This window comes from Oncorhynchus gorbuscha, linkage group LG12 (genome assembly GCF_021184085.1).
Source record: "Oncorhynchus gorbuscha isolate QuinsamMale2020 ecotype Even-year linkage group LG12, OgorEven_v1.0, whole genome shotgun sequence".
NCBI classification, from domain to species: domain Eukaryota; kingdom Metazoa; phylum Chordata; class Actinopteri; order Salmoniformes; family Salmonidae; genus Oncorhynchus; species Oncorhynchus gorbuscha.
Window position 1 is genome coordinate 48,193,021 of NC_060184.1, and position 20,244 is coordinate 48,213,264.

A 20,244-nucleotide genomic window follows, 5' to 3' on the forward strand; every position below is an offset into this window, starting at 1 on the left:
CTAGCTCCAATCCCAATATATACACACCAAAACCCCAAGACAAAACACACCACAATACAAAAACCCCATGCCACACCCTGGCCTGACCCAATACATAAAGATAAACACAAAATACTTCGACCAGAGCGTGACAATACCCTTCAATCTAAAACTACTTCGAAACATATTCCCTGGCAACTCCCCAAGGAGAGAAAATAGACCTCCCTAGAACAGAGTGATTAGATGATGATAAAAAAACTGGACTAGGGGTGCTTTTGGCAGATGAATACTTAATATCTAATTAACGCCCAGCACATCCCCCAAGTAGATATTCATCCTAAACGTCTGTGTGCGGACTGAGGGTGAGTCACATTAAAGCATCTCAGAAAGAGGCTAGGTCCCAAAATAGCACCCTATACCCTACAAAGTGCACTACTTTTGACCAGAGCCCTATGGGGCCAGGCCAAAACGAGTACACTATATAGGGAATTAGGTGCATTTGGGATGAAGCCCAGAACAACAGATTAACTTAGACCTCGTTGACCTTCTCGACAGTCACAAAATATGGAGATTAATTGCTGGCTCTTGGTCTGTCACTCCGTCCCCATGAAACGAAATAAAAGGCAAGAACCTGGGTCCCTTGTTATTGTTCGTACTAGCCCAGCTCAGCACTGCAGCCTAGCACTCAGGTGTTTAGTCGTAACGATGGCGGTGGCGCATCTGGTCCAGACAGATTATTAAGTTACCCTGTGCCTTCTAATCATCTCAGGTCTACAGCCCCAGTGTCGCTTCGTGTGATAACAGACGACACGTTGATCACTCCACACACACACACAGACACACACACACACACACACAAATGCACCCACCCGCACACATACACACGCGTGCACACACACACACGCACGCATGCACACACACACACACTCACTCCCTGTTTTCTTCCCTCTTCCTGGGCTCATTTATCGTTGCGTTGTGTGTCTGGGACAGCGTAGGCTTTTAGCACAAATACCCCGTCATTTCCTCTGTCATGTCACCCCCACCACCATAGTCTCACTCCCCCTTCACCCCACCTCCCCCTTCCAGTATACCTCTCTGTCTTCAAGAGGAAGGCTAAAGTCTTTTATATTCACATCCTTAGATTAATAAGAGGCTGCTGACACCTTCCTTCCGGCCCAGCTCTGGTCGGACTATCAATACTCACTCAGGAAAAACTGGTTGAATCAATGTCGTTTCCATGTAATTTCAACCCCCAAAAATATGATGATGTTGAATCAACTGATTGGATTTGAAAAGAGTCATCAATGTAAGGGAATTTCGTCTTTTTTTTCACATTAAATTCACTTTAGGTGTCAACTCGACCAACTGTAAATCAAAACTAGACGTTGAACTGACATCTGTGCCCAGTGGGAAAGGGACTGTCTCATCTCGTCCGAGATATGCCCAGAAGAAAGGGAAGGAAGGATGGTGTTTTTAGTAAAGGAGGGGAAGAATAGAGTGAGCATTCATCATCATAGGTGGGAATATTTCTATCATCGGTTTCTTTTACTTTGCTGAAATGCTTGGAACCTCCCAGCACCGCAATAACTCTGTTTTGTCAGAATCTCTTAGAGAGGACAGAGACATTCTCCTTGGAGCCTCGGATCACTGCAACCGATCAAACGAACCAGATAATGTGTGTTCCTGTGTATAAAAGGTGTCCTCAGGTAAACCCAATGTCATTCAGGCGTGCTGCAAAGCGTTGGAACGAGCTAACATTAAAACAATTTGAATTAACCTCGTAATCTATCGGTCCTTATCAATAAAACCTCACAATAGGGTGCAGAACATTTTGACTTGACTGCCGGGGAGCAAGGAGACCCCCCAGCTCCGCCAAAACCGGTGACCACTACGTGCCATTTTGAAGGGATTGCTTAATAAATGTTATAACTATTTGGTTTTAATGTCATCACCTCTTGAAGAGGATAATCAGAACTACAGAGTTCCCATTATTCCACATTTAGTTCTATCATCAGATTTACACAGCAAGTAACTGCATACTTTTCATCATCAGTAAATATCAATTGATCAGGTGTTTTCCGATACGTGAGGGTAGACATGTCCATTTGGCGTGTGGCTAGCTAGCTAGCTAAGCAAACAACGTGTCATTTAGCTTTCTTCATCAGAGATTAGGCTTTTAGAAAGAGCTTGACGTCGGCGAGTCCTCGTCCTGGTTAAGTTGCCAGTCAGACTACTGTCATCACCATTATCGATGGAAATTAAATCAAACAACATTTGGATATAGCCATCTAGTTTATTTAGATTTTTAACTAGCTATATCGACGTGATCTGCTATTAGCTAGCCGGCCAATTTGACGTGGCCCATCAATCAATAGCCTATCATCTGTCAGCACTGCAGCAATTGTGATTAAACACTTTAAAAACAATGTTGAAAAGGGGATAATGTCGGCTAACTTCGCTAGGTAGGCCTACGTTGGCTGGAGTACAAAAGGACATTAGGTCTCCTTTACCACTATGTTTAGTCAACTGTACAAGGTTTCTACCGGTAGCTTGCGAAGTAAAACTGATCAGCTAACAGTACATCGGCGAATGCGTCTTTCTGCTGCTTGACAGACAGAGTGAAGAATGGATGGGAAATGAACCTAAACCCCCCCCCCCATACTTGTCAGGTATATTTAACTTTCTATTTTATATCCCTCAAGTCCAATTAATGGTGGCCAATATTGAGAGATATCGTGAGGCTGCCCTACGCATCTGGAAATTACATGATCAATTGATGGTTTGCCGATCATGAAAAGCATGCAGGTACTTGCTGTATAACTCCGGTGATAGAGCTCAATGGGTACATTTGTTTTGCATGGAATAATCATACGTTTGTGGTTCTGACTATGGTCTTCAAGAGGTGATATATTAAAAACAAATAGTTAACATTTATTAGTAGTTCTAGTTCTAGTCAGAATTATCACCTCCCGTGCGAACTATAAAGTAAAAGAAAAAACAGTTAAGCACACTCTTACAAATTTCTTGTCTTGTGAGTGACTTATTAGCTTGGTATAACTCTGAAGTGCCTTACATACATAAAAACAGTTTAGCAGGAGATATAACGGTATCAGATTAAACACACGAATAAAGGACAAATACCTCATTGGCTGCTTATTACAGAAGGGAGGAAATCCAAAACCTTCACACTCTTATTCCTGACATGAATTCACACTTCTTCCTTAATTATTATAACGTTACCATCCTAACATACACACTTCAACCGAAGACACAAAAAAACCTAGCTAACAGGCTCCCCGGGTGGTGCAGTGGTCTAAGGCACTGCATCGCAATGTGCCACCAGAGACTTTGGGTTCGAGCACAGGCTCTGTCGCAGCCAGCCGCGACCGGGAGCTCCATGGGGCGACGCACAATTGGCCTAGCGTTGTCCGGGTTAGGGAGGGTTTGGCCAGCAGCGATATCCTTGTCTCATCGCGCACTAGCGACTTTTGTGGTGGGCTGGGCGCAGTGCATGCTGACCAGGTCGCTAGGTGCACGGTGTTTCCTCTGACACATTGGTGCGGCTGGCTTCTGGGTTGGATGCGCGCTGTGTTAAGAAGCAGTGTGGCTTGGTTGGGTTGTGTATCGGAGGACGCATGGCACTCGACCTTCGTCTCTCCCGCGCCCGTACATACAGGAGTTGTAGCGATGAGACAAGATAGTAACTACTAACAATTGGATACCACGAAATTGGGGAGAAAAAAGGGGGTAACATTTTTTTATTAATTTTTTAAAACTAGCTAAAACAGCGTGGGATTGCCTTCACTCCAAAAGTGTGTTGCTACGATAATAATCCCTGTTACAACAGTTGTTAGCCACGTAGTTCCGCTTGTCTCATCATTTCCCCCCGCATAGTGAACACATAAACAATTCAAACAAAAAACAACAACATAGACTGACAGATTAATTGTCAGTTACTAAGCGGAGCAGGGTTTCTCCTTGCCCCCCCAACAGACAAATAGAATGCTCTGCACCTTATTGTGACCTTTTATTGATATCGACACATTGATTGTGTGACAAATTTCTCGTTCGTTGTTACGAGTAGCAAAGCACTGAACCAGTAAGTACTTGTTGTTGGAAGTACAAACCATTGGTTTGTTGTAGTGTTCTTTGTTGTGGTTTTAACTGGTGATATTGCTGTGAATGTGGTGGTGATCATTATCACAATCATGCCATGTTAAATTCCACATTACCTTATCAAAGACTGGAGTAGCTCGTCAGAACGAAGCAGCTGTCATGCCCTGATCTGTTTCACCTGTTCCTGTGATTGTCTCCACCCCCTCCAGGTGTCGCTTATTTTCCCCAGTGTATTTATCCCTGTGTTTCCTGTCTCTCTGTGCCAGTTCGTCTTGTATGTTTAGTCAAGTCAACCAGCGTGTTTTTCCCCATACTCCTTTTGCTATTCTCCTTTTCCAGTCCTCCCGGTTTTGACCCTTGCCTGGACTCCATACCTGCCTGCATTACCATTCTGCCTGCCTTGTCTGCCACTCTGTGCCTCCTGGACTCTGATCTGTTTTTGACCTTTTCACCTGTCCACGACCACTCTCTTGCCTACCCCTTTGGATTAATAAACATTGTAAGACTCCAACCATCTGCCTCCTGTGTCTGCATCTGGGTCTCGTCTTGTGCCTTGATAGCAGCAGTATGTCAACAAACAGACACACGGACAAGTCTCAGTATAAATATAATACCACTCATTGGATGTTAGATTATCTCTTATTGCCACACTCCTTAGTTAGTTTATTTGAACTTATAAACCTCTTCCACTACCATACATTTTTATTGTTTTAATGTATGTGTTGTGACGTTAAATGCAATTTAAATCAAGTTTGATTTGCTTTGATTCGAAGCAAGTACACAATTTCCCTTCATGAAAATGACACTTTCTAGTTCTATAACTGTTCCGTTATATCTTCCTGGCACACAGTATCGTGAAGGCCAAGACCATAAAACCCAGGTCAAGCTATTACAACTACTCAGCCTCCTTTCCTGTCATGTTTCTTCCTCTGAACTGACTGTGTGTATGGCCAAATAAATCAAGGAAGTGTTCAAGTTTTAAGTATGCCTCGGTGGTTTATTATCACACATTGCCCTATAAATGTCAGAGTTACCAGGAGCATGCCCTATACTGTACGTTCTGTTTCTGTGATTACAAGATATTGTACACTCGCTGTGTTGTTAGCGTAGCTTAGCCTTTTTTCGCTGCATGGGGAGTTGTTTGATGAAGTGTTGCTTTTTGATGTCTGTCCAGCCAGGGTCATATTCATGAATGCACATCTTTGCAAAACATTTTGTAATAGAAAACAAGCATTGCTTTTTGGAGGATTTCATGTAGCCCCCCCTCCCTATTTTGGCTCTCGTGCTGGATACAACCCTGGTCTGTGCTGTCTGTGTCTGATTGCTCAAAATAATCCCAGGGGAGGTTTGCATATTACATTATCCATGTCTGTTTAGTTGGAGATAGAGAGCGAGGGAAAGGAAACCCTCCGGGAATTGACTTGGCTCTTACATTTTTCATTGCTTCATTTGATTTCCTTCTCATATTCAGTTGCAGAACAATGCTTTAGTGTGATGCTTTTACACTGCCTTTTATTAAAAGATTATCTGAGAGCGATGCATTTCTAAATGAGTGTTTAATATAGTATATGACAGTATCAGGAAATAGCTTAATTCATGTGCGTAATTCAGCACAGTTATTGCTCTCCAAGCTGAACCTGCAGGTCTGCCTTGACCTTAGACTGCCTACCCTCTCTCACTGTCCCACCTGTGGAGCGTGTCTCTCTCTGCCAGACCTTCCTCTACTGTGGTTGCTAGCGTAGCAGTGCTAACACGCTGTTTTTTTTTACCCCATTTTCTCCCCAATTTCGTGGTATCCAATTGTTTTTTAGTAGCTACTATCTTGACTCATCGCTACAACACAGCTCGCATCCAACCTGGAAGCCAGCCACACCGATGTGTAGGAGGAAACAACATGCACCTGGCAACCTTAGTTAGCGCGCACTGCGCCCGGCGCGCCACAGGAGTCGCTGGTGCCCTATGAGACAAGGTGCCCTATGAGACAAGGATATCCCTACCGGCCAAGCCCTCCCTAACACAGACGGACGATTGTGCGTAGCCCCACGGACCTCCCGGTCTCGGCCGGTTACGGGTTACGACAGATCCTGGGCGCGATCCCAGAGTCTTTGGTGGCACAGCTGCAGTACAGCGCCCTTAACCACTGAGCCACACGGCCCCCAACATGCTGTTTTTCTATCAGCCTCCAACGCTTCTTGTGGCTAAAGCACTGGAAGTCAATATCTTGAGATGAAGGAAGTTACCAATGTCGTGTTAGTTAGGGATGGATCGACATTTACAGAATTGTTACCTGGAGGAAAATGAGGGTGGGTCATGCTTTTTCAATTTCAGTCAAGGGGAGGGTTTAGTATTATTATTTTTGTTAAATCTTGTCCAGGGGAGGGTCATGTAATTGATGAAATTCCAATATTTCTCAGTGTTTTAGAATGAGTTGCTTATTAGGCTGAGTGCGCAATATCAAGTGCGCCTATAGGCTATTTAGTGTGGTCTCAATCAAATGATCCATACCCTATAGGCTATGAAGTGCATGCTGGGAGAAGCACAGTTCTATTTCTAAGGTAGCTGCTGGGATGGTGTAAATACAGCTAGGCTGCATTACACACGGCAATGAATATTGTAACACTGAGCTCCGGCCTGCTCTGCTCTTGCTGATGAAATAGGGTTTGGTGTGCTGCCTAACAATTGACTGTGCTGTGTTGGCCTACAGTGGCAGTTCAGGAGGAGAGTCAAAGGCTTCTTCCAAAGGTTTTATTTATTAGGCCTATTCCAAAAGATCTTGCGCGCAGACTTGCCTAGAGCTTGCTACTACTACAATTGTTTTGATTGAAAACAACATGTTACTTGCTCATGATGTGTTTATGAAAGTTCTTAACCTCGCACATTCGGGTCGGATTTGTCGGTTAATTCCTCCACCCACTATGCACTCTTTAAATGGTCTACTTCCGTGTCAGTGAAGGAATGCTAAGTTAAAACCAAAACTCGAATTGAGGGGGTATGAGAAGGTATGCCATAGGCAATGTTCCCTCTAATTTCTTGGGGCAAAAAGCACATTTTAGGTCTTGTGAGCGGAAACTTGAACATTGTGAGACTTTTTTGCAACTTCCTGCGTACATTTACAGTGAACACTGAGGCTGTACCTTACATTTTTAGACAGTAGCCAATAGGCTATTGTGGCTATTTGAGGATAATGAACAGTTGTCCTACCAACAAAACTAATGGAACAAATCTCATAACATTTTCACATGGAAATAGCTTTTGATTTCTATGATATAGCCTACAGTAGCCTATATGTGGTGTTAAATACAGGCCTACATTGCAGAATTAAAAAATTGTTTTTACATTATAAAGGGCTTGACATTAATTAAATATTTTTTACTTGGTCTGTAACACAATGGGCCAAATAGGTGACTGTAAATTGAATTGTATTGTGTTGTATGGCACAAGACACCACTTTACAAAATACAATTAATTACTATTAACATACAGAGAATTAGACAATGTACATTAGCCTACCCGTCTGCCTATTGGCTTATTTGCATATTCAAGTCTGTCACAAAATACAACACTGTCCCTTTAATTAAGACCTAAGCTTTTTTACCTGACTGGCTTTTCAAAGACCGCTTGAAATGTAGCTTACACATGTTGTGCTCTTGTAGGAATCAGTAACTCCCCATGGCTGACCTATACTTAGCTATAACTGGGCTAATAACTCGCTAACTATCAAAGAATATCAACACGTGAACACGCTTGGCTCTGCACTCTGATCTAAACGGATCTGAAAAGCTCATTCATTCAGTCTTGGGTGATTATAAGACCGCTCCTGGGCTACCCCTGCAAATAGACTGGCTCTGCCTACAACAAAATCAGACTTTTAAAATGTATTTATTTCACCTTTATTAAACCAGGTAGGCTAGTTGAGAACAAGTTCTCATTTACAACTACGACCTGGCCAAGATAAAGCAAAGCAGTGCGACACAAACAACAACACAGAGTTACACATTGAATAAACAAACATACAGTCAATAATACAATAGAAAAAAGTCTATGTACAATGTGTGCAAATGAAGTAAGATTAGAGTAAGGCAATAAATAGGCCATAGTGGCGAAATAATTACAATATAGCAATTAAACACTGGAGTGATAGATGTGCAGAAGATGAGTGTGCAACTAGAGATACTGGGGTGAAAAGGAGCAAATTAAATAACAGTAAGGGGATGAGGTAGTTGGATGGGCTGTATACAGGTGCAATGATCTGTGAGATGCTCTGACAGTTGGTGCTTAAATTTAGTGAGGGAGATATGAGTCTCCAGCTTCAGACATTTTTGCAGTTCGTTCCAGTCATTGGCAGCAGAGAACTGGAAGGAAAGGCGGCCAAAAGAGGAATTGGCTTTGGGGGTGACATGTGAAATATACCTGCTGATACAAGAGGTATGTGGCAGGGTCTACAGTCAATCACGGATTACAAAAAGAAAACCAGCCCCCCGCCGCGGACCATGATGTCTTGCTCCCAGACAGACTAAATAACTTCTTTGCTCGCATTGAGGACAATACAGGGCCACTGACACGGCCCGCTACCAAAACCTGCGGGCTCTCCTTCACTGCAGCTGAAGCGAGTAAAACATTTAAACGTGTTAACCCTCGCAAGGCTGCAGGCCCAGACGCCATCCCCAGCCGTGTCCTCAGAGCATGCGCAGACCAGCTGCCTGGTGTGTTTACGGACATATTCAATCAAGCCTTATCCCAGTCTGCTGTTCCCACATGCTTCAAGAGGGCCACCATTGTTCCTGTTCCCAAGAAAGCTAAGGTAACTGAGCTAAACGACTACCGCCCCGTGGCACTCACTTCCGTCATCATGAAGTGCTTTGAGAGACTAGTCAAGGACCATATCACCTCCACCCTACCTGACACCCTAGACCCACTCCAATTTGCTTACCGCCCCAATAGGTCCACAGATGACGCACACCGCCCTAACCCATCTAGACAAGAGGAATACCTATGTGAGAAGGCTGCTCATTGACAACAGCTCAGCATTTAACACCATAGTACCCTCCAAACTCGTCATCAAGCTCGAGACCCTGGGTCTCGACCCCACCCTGTGCAACTGGGTACTGGACTTCCTGACGGGCCGCCCCCAGGTGGTGAGGGTAGGTAACATCTCCACCCCGCTGATCCTCAACACTGGGGCCCCACAAGAGTGCGTTCTGAGCCCTCTCCTGTACACCATGTTCACCCACGACTGCGTGGCCATGCACGTCCCCAACTCAATCATCAAGTTTGCGGATGACACTACAGTGGTAGGCTTGATTACCAACAACGACGAGACGGCCTACATGGATGAGGTGAGGACCCTCGGAGTGTGGTGTCAGGAAAATAACCTCACACTCAATGCCAAAAAAACAAAGGAGATGATTGAGGACTTCAGGAAACAGCAGAGGGAGCACCCCCCTATCCACATCGACAGGACAGTAGTGGAGAGGGTAGTAAGTTTTAAGTTCCTCGGCGTACACATCACGGACAAACGGAATTGGTCCACCCACACAGACAGCATTGTGAAGAAGGCGCAGCAGCGTCTCTTCAACCTCAGGAGGCTGAAGAAATTTGTCTTGTCACCAAAAGCACTCACCAACTTCTACAGATGCACAATCGAGAGCATCCTGTCGGGCTGTATCACCACCTGGTACGGCAACTGCTCCGCCCACAACCGTAAGGCTCTCCAGAGGGTAGTGAGGTCTGCACAAAGCATCACCGGGGGCAAACTACCTGCCCTCCAGGACACCTACACCACCCGATATCACAGGAAGGCCATAAAGATCATCAAGGACAACAACCACCCGAGCCACTGCCTGTTCAACCCGAAATCATCCAGAATGCGAGGTCAGTACAGGTGCATCAAAGCAGGGACCGAGAGACTGAAAAACAGCTTCTATCTCAAGGCCTTCACACTGTTAAACAGCCACCACTAACATTGAGTGGCTGCTGCCAACATACTGACTCAACTCCAGCCACTTCAATAATGGAAATTGATGTAAAAATGTATCACTAGCCACTTTATGTTTATATACCCTACATTACTCATACTGTACTCTATACCATCTACTGCATCTTGCCTATGCCATTCTGTACCATCACTCATTCATATATCTGTATGTACATATTCTTTATCCCTTTACACTTGTGTGTATAAGCTAGTAGTTGTGGAATTGTTAGGTTAGATTGGTTGGTTATTACTGCATTGTCTGAACTAGAAGCACAAGCATTTCACTACCCTCGCATTCACATCTGCTCACCATTTTTTTTTTTTTTTTTTTTTTTTTTTTTTTTACACGGTTATTTAACCAGGCAAGTCAGTTAAGAACATATTCTTATTTTCAATGACGGCCTGGGAACAGTGGGTTAACTGCCTGTTCAGGGGCAGAACGACAGATTTGTACCTTGTCAGCTCGGGGGTTTGAACTCGCAACCTTCCGGTTACTAGTCCAACGCTCTAACCACTAGGCTACGCTGCCGCCCCACATACCATGTGTATGTGACAAATAAAATTGGATTTGATTTGCTGGATATATTCCTGACTCCAGTCTTGCAAGGTTAGATTTGATTTGTTGCATTAAAAAAGGGGCTGATATAATGTCGATTCGATCAGCAACAACAAAAACGTTGATCTATATAGTGCAAACTAATAGGGTTCAGTCTCCTGTGTCTCTGTGCAGCATGGCATTTCTACTGTGCAGCAGTCCTGGAGGAAGTGCGCGCACGCTCGCAGTCTAGAGGGAACATTGCCCATAGGCCTACCTTTTTTATTAAAGAAAATGTCCAAAGCACAGGCCTACCGCTTATTAGTTTAAGAAAATCAAATGCAACAGTGAGCTATAACAGCACTTTGGTCTGCAATGCTTTATGCTATAAACAGTATGTAAAATACCCGGGGAAAGAAGTGAGAGGGGATATCATTGTTTAATTTCTTTGACATTCTGAGGCTGAGCTATACAAACTTTTTTATCCGAGGATCATTCTTTTTGTTGAGTTTGCTTGGGAAGTAATCTAATTATGTCACTATCAATTGATTTAAGCTATTCACTTTCTGTACAATAGAAGATGTTCAAACCCAGACAGCATTTTAGGGAAACCCTTGTGACCTTCTCTTGTTGGGTTAAGCCATGGAAGAAGAGTAGCCAGCAGTTAAAGCTTAGATTAGAGTAGGCCTACTCTGTCTGGGTTGGAAAGATAGACCTAACTTTTGAAAGTACCATGCTCAGATTCCTAATGACTTCTCAGATAAAATCATTTGCAAACAGGGACGGTTTCATTGCAAAAAAGGCACGCTGATTTGGCATTGGAGAAATATGACAAGATGAAGACATAGGTCTATGTCTCTGTCCACTCTTAGCCTGTATTTTCCATAATTTGTGTGGTATTAATAAGGATTTTGCTAAGATATAAAAATGTAGAATTACATTACATTTCTATAAAAAACAATGATATAAAGGAGATAAATCCACCCCTACTCTTGTCCACGGTAGTCTGTGAATCTACAACCTTCTGGCCCGCAACCCTGTGTGCTATCAAAATTCTTGCGTTGCCATGTAATGCTTACAAGATGAAGAACAGTTCCTAAAACTGCATATCTAAGGCTCTGGTCTGGCCAAGAAGTGAGGCCAAACATTCCCTGCTATCCACTTTGTTTTAATTATGATTGTTGGTATTGGGGAATGGTCATGTTTTTTTTTTCAAGTGTTCAGTTAGGGTTTAGGTCAAATATATTTTGCTGAAGGAAGGGCCATCCATTTCCATTTCAGACAGGTCAGATTTTCTCCATGTACCCCTTATTATAAATAATTCACTCCCTTAGTTCCCTTGGGTCCATTTCACAGTTCAGGTAGGGACAAGTCTCCTCATCTCTGTGTCCTTAAATAAACTCTAGTCGGCTTTCCAAATGGCACCCTATTCCCTTTTCAGTGCACTACTTTTGACCGGGTCTCTGGTCAGAAGAAGTGCACTATATAGGGAATAGGGGGTCGTTTGGGCCGCGTCCCTGGCCTAGAAGCTGCTAAACCAGGGGGCTCCAAACCACATGTTTATCTGCAGCACAGAGAAACCCTAAACCTTGGAACACTAGAGCTCTTCAATAACAACACTCTGTATGAGGGTGGGTGTAGGCCATAGACGTAGAGGCTTCGGCCTGCAGTAAGACTTAAAAGGCCCGTAGGCGTAAAAGCTCGAGTTCATTTTTTAAAACAAGAAAACAAGAGTCTCAAAACACAAGGCGGGACTTTCTATCCATGGGTTTCACGATTTAATGTTTACCGTTTATATTTTGTTGACTCCCGTTTTCTTTCATACCTGGATGTGTACAAATCGGCAAGCCCTATCGGTTTTGTTAGTAAGCAGGTGCAGCACACCTCAGCTCCATCCAATGCTCGTCGGATTTCACCACACACTCCACTAATGCTGCTCCAATGGGGAGAGGATGAGTGATGAATAATGGACCATAGACGTTATCAGCCAATGTGAGAGCAAGTGGCACACATGACTAATGCCTTCCTTTTAAAGTGCAGATGGTTACCAGGGCCCCTGATGTGTGTGTGCGTGCGTGCGTGCGTGCGTGCGTGCGTGCGTGCGTGTGTGTGTGCGTGCGTGTGTGTGTGTGTGATATAAGAGATATAGGGCCTCATGCATACTGTAGAGTAGGGAAAGATCTTGTGAATCTTCAAATTCCATTCTTTCAAAGACATGAGACGACAGTTCCCTGTACTTTTCTTATTCAGTAATGCGACACCAATGGGATATATTCTTCATTGTGACATGATATAGACATTAAAACGATTTAATTCAACTTTATTGCCTTGTTCTTTTCCCAATTAAAGCAGAAAGATTATTCTTTCTCAGAGCTGTAGGGCGATATCAGGGTGCAAATTAGTTCAAATCTGTACAAAAATACTGTAAAACTCATTATAATCTGACAGTGGGATTTACTTGGACACTTTTTTAAACAATATTGTGGTTATTTACCTAGAGTTTAGTAAATGGAGAAAGAAAAATTACAAATGTAATCACACCGCCCGATTATAATCAAATCAAGCTTTATTTATACAGCACATTAAGACATGGAATGCAACGGAATGTGCTTCACATGAAAAAATATATATATGAAAAGGAAAACTGAAATATTTACTACACAACAAACAAAAGAGGATAAAAAAACAAAAGAATAACTATAAAAACTGGAAAAAAAAGCCTAAGGAAAAGCAAAGCTAAAAGGGTGTGTTTTAAGATCTCTTTTAAATATGTCCACAGTTTCGGCCCCACTCAGGTTCTCTGGCAGGCCCCTCCATGCCTTATGGTCCTAGGCTTTTGAGTAGTTAAAATGCCAGTGCGAGAGGACCTGAGGGACCTACTGGGTACACACAGTGCCTTCGGAAAATATTCAGACCCCTTGACTTTTTCCTCATTTTGTTACGTTACAGCCGAATGGTAGAATGTAATTTTTTTTAAAGCACTTAGCAATCTAAGCACAATACCCTATAATTACAAAGCAAAACAGGTTTTTAGAAAAGTTTGCAAGTTAAAAACTGAAATATCTTATTTACATAAGCATTTAGGCCCTTTGCTATGAGACGCAATTGAGCTCAGATGCATCCTGTTTCCATTGATCATCATTGAGATGTTTCTACAATTTGATTGGAGTCCACCTGTGGTAAATTCAATTGATTGGACATGATTTGGAAAGGCACACACCTGTCTATTGTCATGACTGTCCTGTGAGGATCACAATGGGGTCAGATCAGCTTGGCAATGGTTGACAATAACCAGACCTTCTCTCACCCACAGAAGAGGCGTGGAGGGAACTGGACCCGTTTGACAGTTCACACCCTGTTGTAAATTACAAGGGAAAGGGGGGCTCTTTCTCCCCCTCCAGTTAAATCCACCAGAGGAATGTCTGTGTTAACAGGCTTTTCCCGCCGAAACTATAACATCGTCAAAAATGGATACTGGAACAATAATTCTAACGTAAGAATATGAGGAATGGTCAGCTTGAGAGGATCTGCAGAGAAGAATGGGAGAAACTCCCCAAATACAGGTGTGCCACGCTTGTAGCGTCATACCCAAGAAGACTCGATTCTGTAATCGCTGCCAAAGCTGCTTCAACAAAGTACTGAATAAAGGGTCTGAATACCTATGTACAATTTTTATTTAAGTTTTTTAATTTTTAATAAATGAGCAAAAATGTCTAAACTGTTTTTGCTTTGCCCATTATGGGGTATTGTGTAGATGGGGGGGGGGACCAGTGAATATGTTTTAAAATAAGGTTGTACCTTAACAAAATGTGGAAAAAGTAAAGGGGTCTGAATACTTTCCGAAGGAACTGTAACTTTTAACAAGCATGTCTGACTTGTATTGGGGTGAACAATCGTGGATTGATTTAAAAACCAATAGAATAATCTTCAAATGTATTCTAAAACAATGGCTTTCTTCGGTAGACAAGACAGGAGAGCATTGCAATCGTCAAGCCTGATTGTAATAAAAAGCATGGATGAGTCTCTGTATCAGCCTCAGAGAGAAACAACCCTACCTTGTCAATGTTCCTCAGGTGGTAAGAAGCTATTTTGGTCACATTCCTAATGTGTGATTCGAAATTGAGTTCAGAATCTAAAATAACACACAGTGTCGAATGCAGCACTTAAATCCAAGAGTACAAGGACAGAGAGCTGGCTTTAAGATCATGTATCACTTTAACTAATGCTGTCTCTGCTCTGTGGTGGGCACAAAACCCAGATGTACATTCTTTATTTTTAAATAAAAATATATATACAGTTGGCACTTAAAAGATTTATTCAGCTTCTAAAGAGTTTTTTAATGTGTATTTTGCACAGATTTGAACTATCTTGCACCATGAAAACATTGTCCCTGGTCTGAGCTAAGTGATTATACCCACAGGTAAATGTCTGGCTGAGAAATATTTCTCTAACATCTCAGCTTCTTTTACTTTGCTGAAATGCTTGGAGCAATCCCCCAGCATGGCAATACATATCTTTGTCAGAATCTCTTAGAGATGACAGAGGCATTCTGAAACGTAAAACATTGGTATAAAGATATTCAGACTCCGCCTGAATGCATTATTATTGAACTTGAGTAAATGCCTCGAACATTCAATTGGAAAGTGAATTGGAGATTGTTTGGTTCACTGAATGCAACACATACAGCATACTGTATGTGGGTTTATTTGTTGCCTCATAAATTCTGAATTTATACAACCGCAAAACTGGATTCGATGTCAGGTCAGTGACACACCGACATTGACTATATATATTTTCTTCATCTTGTTTCTGGGCTGTGATGGACAGAGTAGGGAATGCATTCAGGTTTGACTGGTTGGGTTTCAATCTCTCTTTCCTCTCTCTCTCCCATCATCCATCCATCTGCCAGTCACCTCAACTCAACCATTCCTTCCTACCCACCCACCCTTCCTTCCTCTCCCCTTCTATCTGTCAAGATATATATATTTCTCAGCCTGCGGGCATACACAATATAACAAACAGTACATAGGAATTCTGGTTAAAATTAATGGGTCAAATGCTCCGCCATCTTTCCTATGGCCTTTTGAACCTATTCCCATCCACCCCGTCTATGTACCCCCTTGTGTCTCTGCTCTCTGACCTTGGCATCCAGCGTCCCTCTTTGCCTCCCCCTGACGCCCAGCTGGAGGATGGCAGCCTTCCCAACCCTCTGATCCCTCCACCCCAGGGAAGGGGAGGGGAACCTGGGGCGAGAACAGCCAGCTGGCCCCCTCTTACCTCCAAGGAGTTCCTCCCTCCTTCCATCCTCTCCGCCTCTCCAAAGATGGCCTGAAATAGCCAACACATCTTGTGCTGATTAGTAGGAAACGTAACAAGGCTCTGTTTGTGTCTAGCAGTACTCGTTTTCTTTTGTTTTACAAGCGTCCTTGTTTCCGAACCCCCAAAACAAATCTGCTGAGTAAGCCTGACTGGCTACTACAGGGTGTTTGTTTTCCTAACAAGCTTTGTCTGCACGGGTCGCTCGCAAATGCGATTCAACATCTTTGGTGAAGTGTGTTTAAGGTCGACCAATTAATCAAAAGCAATATCCCATCTGTGATGCCTAGCTTGAATTAATGGGTTTTAATGTGTATTAATCCCACTAGGGCTACGTAAAGCCAGAACAGTCTCTCTCTCTATTCTACACTCTAGTATTACAGTGTGGGTTGTATTGAGGCCCACACATCTTTCAGATTACTGTTCTCCAAGGAAAATAATATTAAGTGTTTATTTTCAATGAAAGAGTTATTTGTGTTGGTTTAGTTTGTGTAGTGTTTTTCACAGCTCTTTGATTAGCCCACCTCAGTGAAACACATGCACGCACACACACACACACACACACACACACACACACACACACACACACACACACACACACACACACACACACACACACACACACACACACACACACACACACACACACACACACACACACACACACACACACACACACACACACACACACACACACACACACACACACACACACACACACAGAGGAAGCACAATATTATATTATCAGAGGAAGCACAAAGCTCAGCATGTCCTACTTATCAGTCTGATAGAGGTCAGTTGAAAAACCTCCTCTCTCTCCCTCCAAGCAGCACAATTGGGCAACTTCCAAAGCTGCTGAATATTATCAAAGTTCAAAGTAGAGATTCAGCATATTTTCTAAGATGTTGTCTTTGTTTGGCATGATGTCTGCTGACTTGTCATTTGGAGAGACTGGTTACGGTGTCTTTGTAAGCAACATTTCACTTGTCTATAGTCGAAAACATCTTGTTATGTCCCTATTCCACCCTTTTGGCACCCTTTTCCATTTATATTACACTACTATTGGCCAGGGGATGATAGGCAATATTTTGTATTTGGGGTTTACGAGAGGCCCAGAGAAGATGTCCCATTAAAAAAAACGTTCTACCGGCTGTTACAGGGTCTGTCCCAAATGACACCCTATCCCCTATGGGCCCTGGTCAAAAGTAGTCCACTATATACATAATAGCGTGCCATTTGGGATGCAGGCAGAGATATGGGTCCAGTGCAGGGCGTTCGGGTTACTCCATACAGGAAACAGTAAAAGGAGTCGTGCAGCGTCCACATCGCTCGTAAAAACTCTCATGAATGTGTCCGTTAAAAAACGTGAACGGGCCTTTTTCACTCCATTAACCTATGGGCCAGGCTTTTAGGAGTGCAGGAAGTCATGCTTTCTGCCTGTCCTAATTTGATTAGCTGCTATTACGACCACTTCTGAGTGAAGAAGCCTACAGAACTCACTCACACACACACTCACACACACACACACTCACACACACACACACACACACACACACACACACACACACACACACACACACACACACACACACACACACACACACACACACACACACACACACACACACACACACACACACACACACACACACACACACACACACACACACACACACACACACACACACACACACACACACACACAACATTCCCCTCTCCAGCCTATACAATATCATTGTTCCAATTCAGTTCTATAGTTTTTACTCAGTTGCAATCGTAGTCACACATTTAACTATAACCTTTATCATTTCAGACTAGTCTTCCATGTCTTATGCAGATAATATTCAAAAGCCATGCAAGCCTACACAACCGTATTGTTCCATAGACAGTACCTGTCAGCAAAAGTAATGTTAATTGAAAAGCTGAATTCTGGGGCTCCCGAGTGGCGCAGCGGACTCCTTGACCTTCGCCTCTCCCGAATCTGAGTTGCTTCGATGGGACGAGACTGGAACTACCAATTGGGTAGGGAAAGGGGTACAAGTAAAAAATAAAAATAAATGAAATAAAGCTGATATCTCCTAATGAGATGTAGGAATAACTTTCTATAAATGAATTCTGTATAATAATACTATTCCATGGTTGTTAGTGCTAGTCTATATGAATTTTATATGTATGGCACAATAACAATACATCCAGAGATTGTTGAGTGGATGTCTAAATTCAAATTCAAGTTTGGAAAGAATTTGTCTGGGTTTGGAAATTGCCTAGGACAGAATGTGTGCAGAAGAGAGATTTGATTTAGTCTGTTAGGGTCTGAGCAGCAAAGGAAGAGAGAGAGAGAGAGAGCACGGGATAGAAAAGAGGAGAGAGAGAGAGAGCACGGGATAGAAAAGAGGAGAGAGAGAGAGAGAGAGAGCACGGGATAGAAAAGAGGAGAGAGAGAGAGAGATGTCCCTCTCTTGCTACAGCACGTCGCGTCATGCGGCTGAGTTAATGTACATGGAGGAGCAGAGGCTCTATTTGAATAAGTCACCCAAGGCACAGGGTTACATCCACTCTCATTCCCGACTATCCCTCCCTGCCCAACCACGTTTGAGCGCTCTGCCTTTCTTAAATCCCACACTACGAGCAACAACTCTCGTCTCTTACTATCTTGCTGTCGACCAAATGGCAACTTATTGAATGGATGCTTTTCGTTTCGGGTTCTAATAGACCTTCTATAGACCGTCTGTAAAGGGATGCTCCAAATCAAGTGTAACCAATCAGTGCTTTTGTTTTGTGTCCAACAGGAGGACACAGATCACAACTACTACACATCGAAGACCTACGGCCCCACGGACCCCATGAGCAAAGACTTGTGGGTAAACGTTGACCAGATGGACAAGGACAAGGTGAAGATCCATGGCATCCTGTCCAACACTCACAGGCAAGCTGCGGTAAGACAACCTTCCTCTCAGATTCTGATTAAAAGTGTAGACACCTTGAAGTTGTATGATATCATATAGACTGACATCAATGGGGCATTGGTCAGACTCTGCAGGGGGAGATGAACGCCTGCAGCAGTCGGGTGAAATTGCCCCTAGACGCTGACCTTGGGTCAGTTTTGCATTCCCCTACTAATGGTTAAGGTTAGGATTGGGGGGAGATCCTAGATCTGTACCTAGAAAAGCTTCACTCCGGAGCACACTACCTCTGCACGAACATGACAAGAGGGAGGAGAGTTTATGAAGTCACTTATAAAAGTGTAACCGGGGAAACAATGGAACAGTGGCCCGACCACAACAAATAAAGACACAAAATGGAGTTTCACATTGTGTATTCTCCCCAACCACCTTCAATCACTAGATGATGGATTGAAATATACAAACTGGGGCACAGTTTCCCTTTTAACTGAAGAGGGCAGCTTTTATTCTTCTTCCACAGTGAAAGAAGAGAGGAAGTGGGATTGGGAAGTTTTCTCAGGCTGTGTCCCAAATGGCATCCTCTTCCCTACATAGTGCACTACCTTTGACCTATTGGCCCTGGTTGAAAGTAGTGCACTACATTGGGAATAGGGTTATTTGGGACATACAGTGCGCTCAGACTTTGGCTGTGTCCAGAGAATCAATATGTTGATGCTGGACATAAATGCTCCCCTCTTTCCTCCCATCTGTCATTTGAAAGTGAATGGTCATTGAGGCAGGAGAGAAGAGGAGACTGAGGGAAACAGGCTAAACTGAGCGCTACATCACATCAGGCACGGGCCATTTGGCCTGGGGATATCAGTGCCAGCCAGCCCAGCCGGCGGTACCAAACCCCATTCAGACCAAACAAGGACCTTCACTGTGCAGGGCACTACTTTTATCCAGAGCCCATAGGTCAAACGTAGTGCACTATATAGGAAATACGGTGCCATTTGGGAGACACCCACAGAGGACACCATGAGGGGGCTAGGGGTGGCAGAAATATGTCTCAGTATGTGTAGTGTTGATTTCTGGCACTATGCTGTGCCAGTCCCAGCGTGTTGGAATACCCACATAGCATAGTCAGTCAATAGGTTCGTAAAAAAAACACAAAAAAAACAGAGGTCGAGTTCATCAAAATGAAGCAGAGAAGCTCGGCTGTTGAAAGTCTGTGTTTAGTCATAGTAATTGACTGTGGTAGGCCGCAGCATTTACTTCCCCTGGTTGAATCCTGGATCATGCAGCTGCGTTTGCCATGGAGTTATGCTCTCTATTCTCTATCATACCCAGCATATGCTATTGAAGCAACATGTATACGCCCCAAATGACATCCTATTACCTACACAGTGCCCTACGTTTGACCGGAGTGGGCCGTGATCAAA

At 43.4% G+C, this 20,244-nt stretch overlaps 1 protein-coding gene across 1 annotated transcript in view; it reads left to right on the forward strand.

Annotated features, from left to right (window-relative positions):
• LOC123991088 (plexin domain-containing protein 2-like) overlaps positions 1-20,244 on the forward strand; it is a 172,038-nt gene that overhangs the window by 65,969 nt on the left and 85,825 nt on the right. Inside the window, exon 3 of the mRNA XM_046292284.1 lies at positions 18,710-18,856. Coding sequence (XP_046148240.1) covers positions 18,710-18,856 — 147 coding nt within the window. The remainder of the gene's footprint in view (positions 1-18,709; positions 18,857-20,244) is intronic.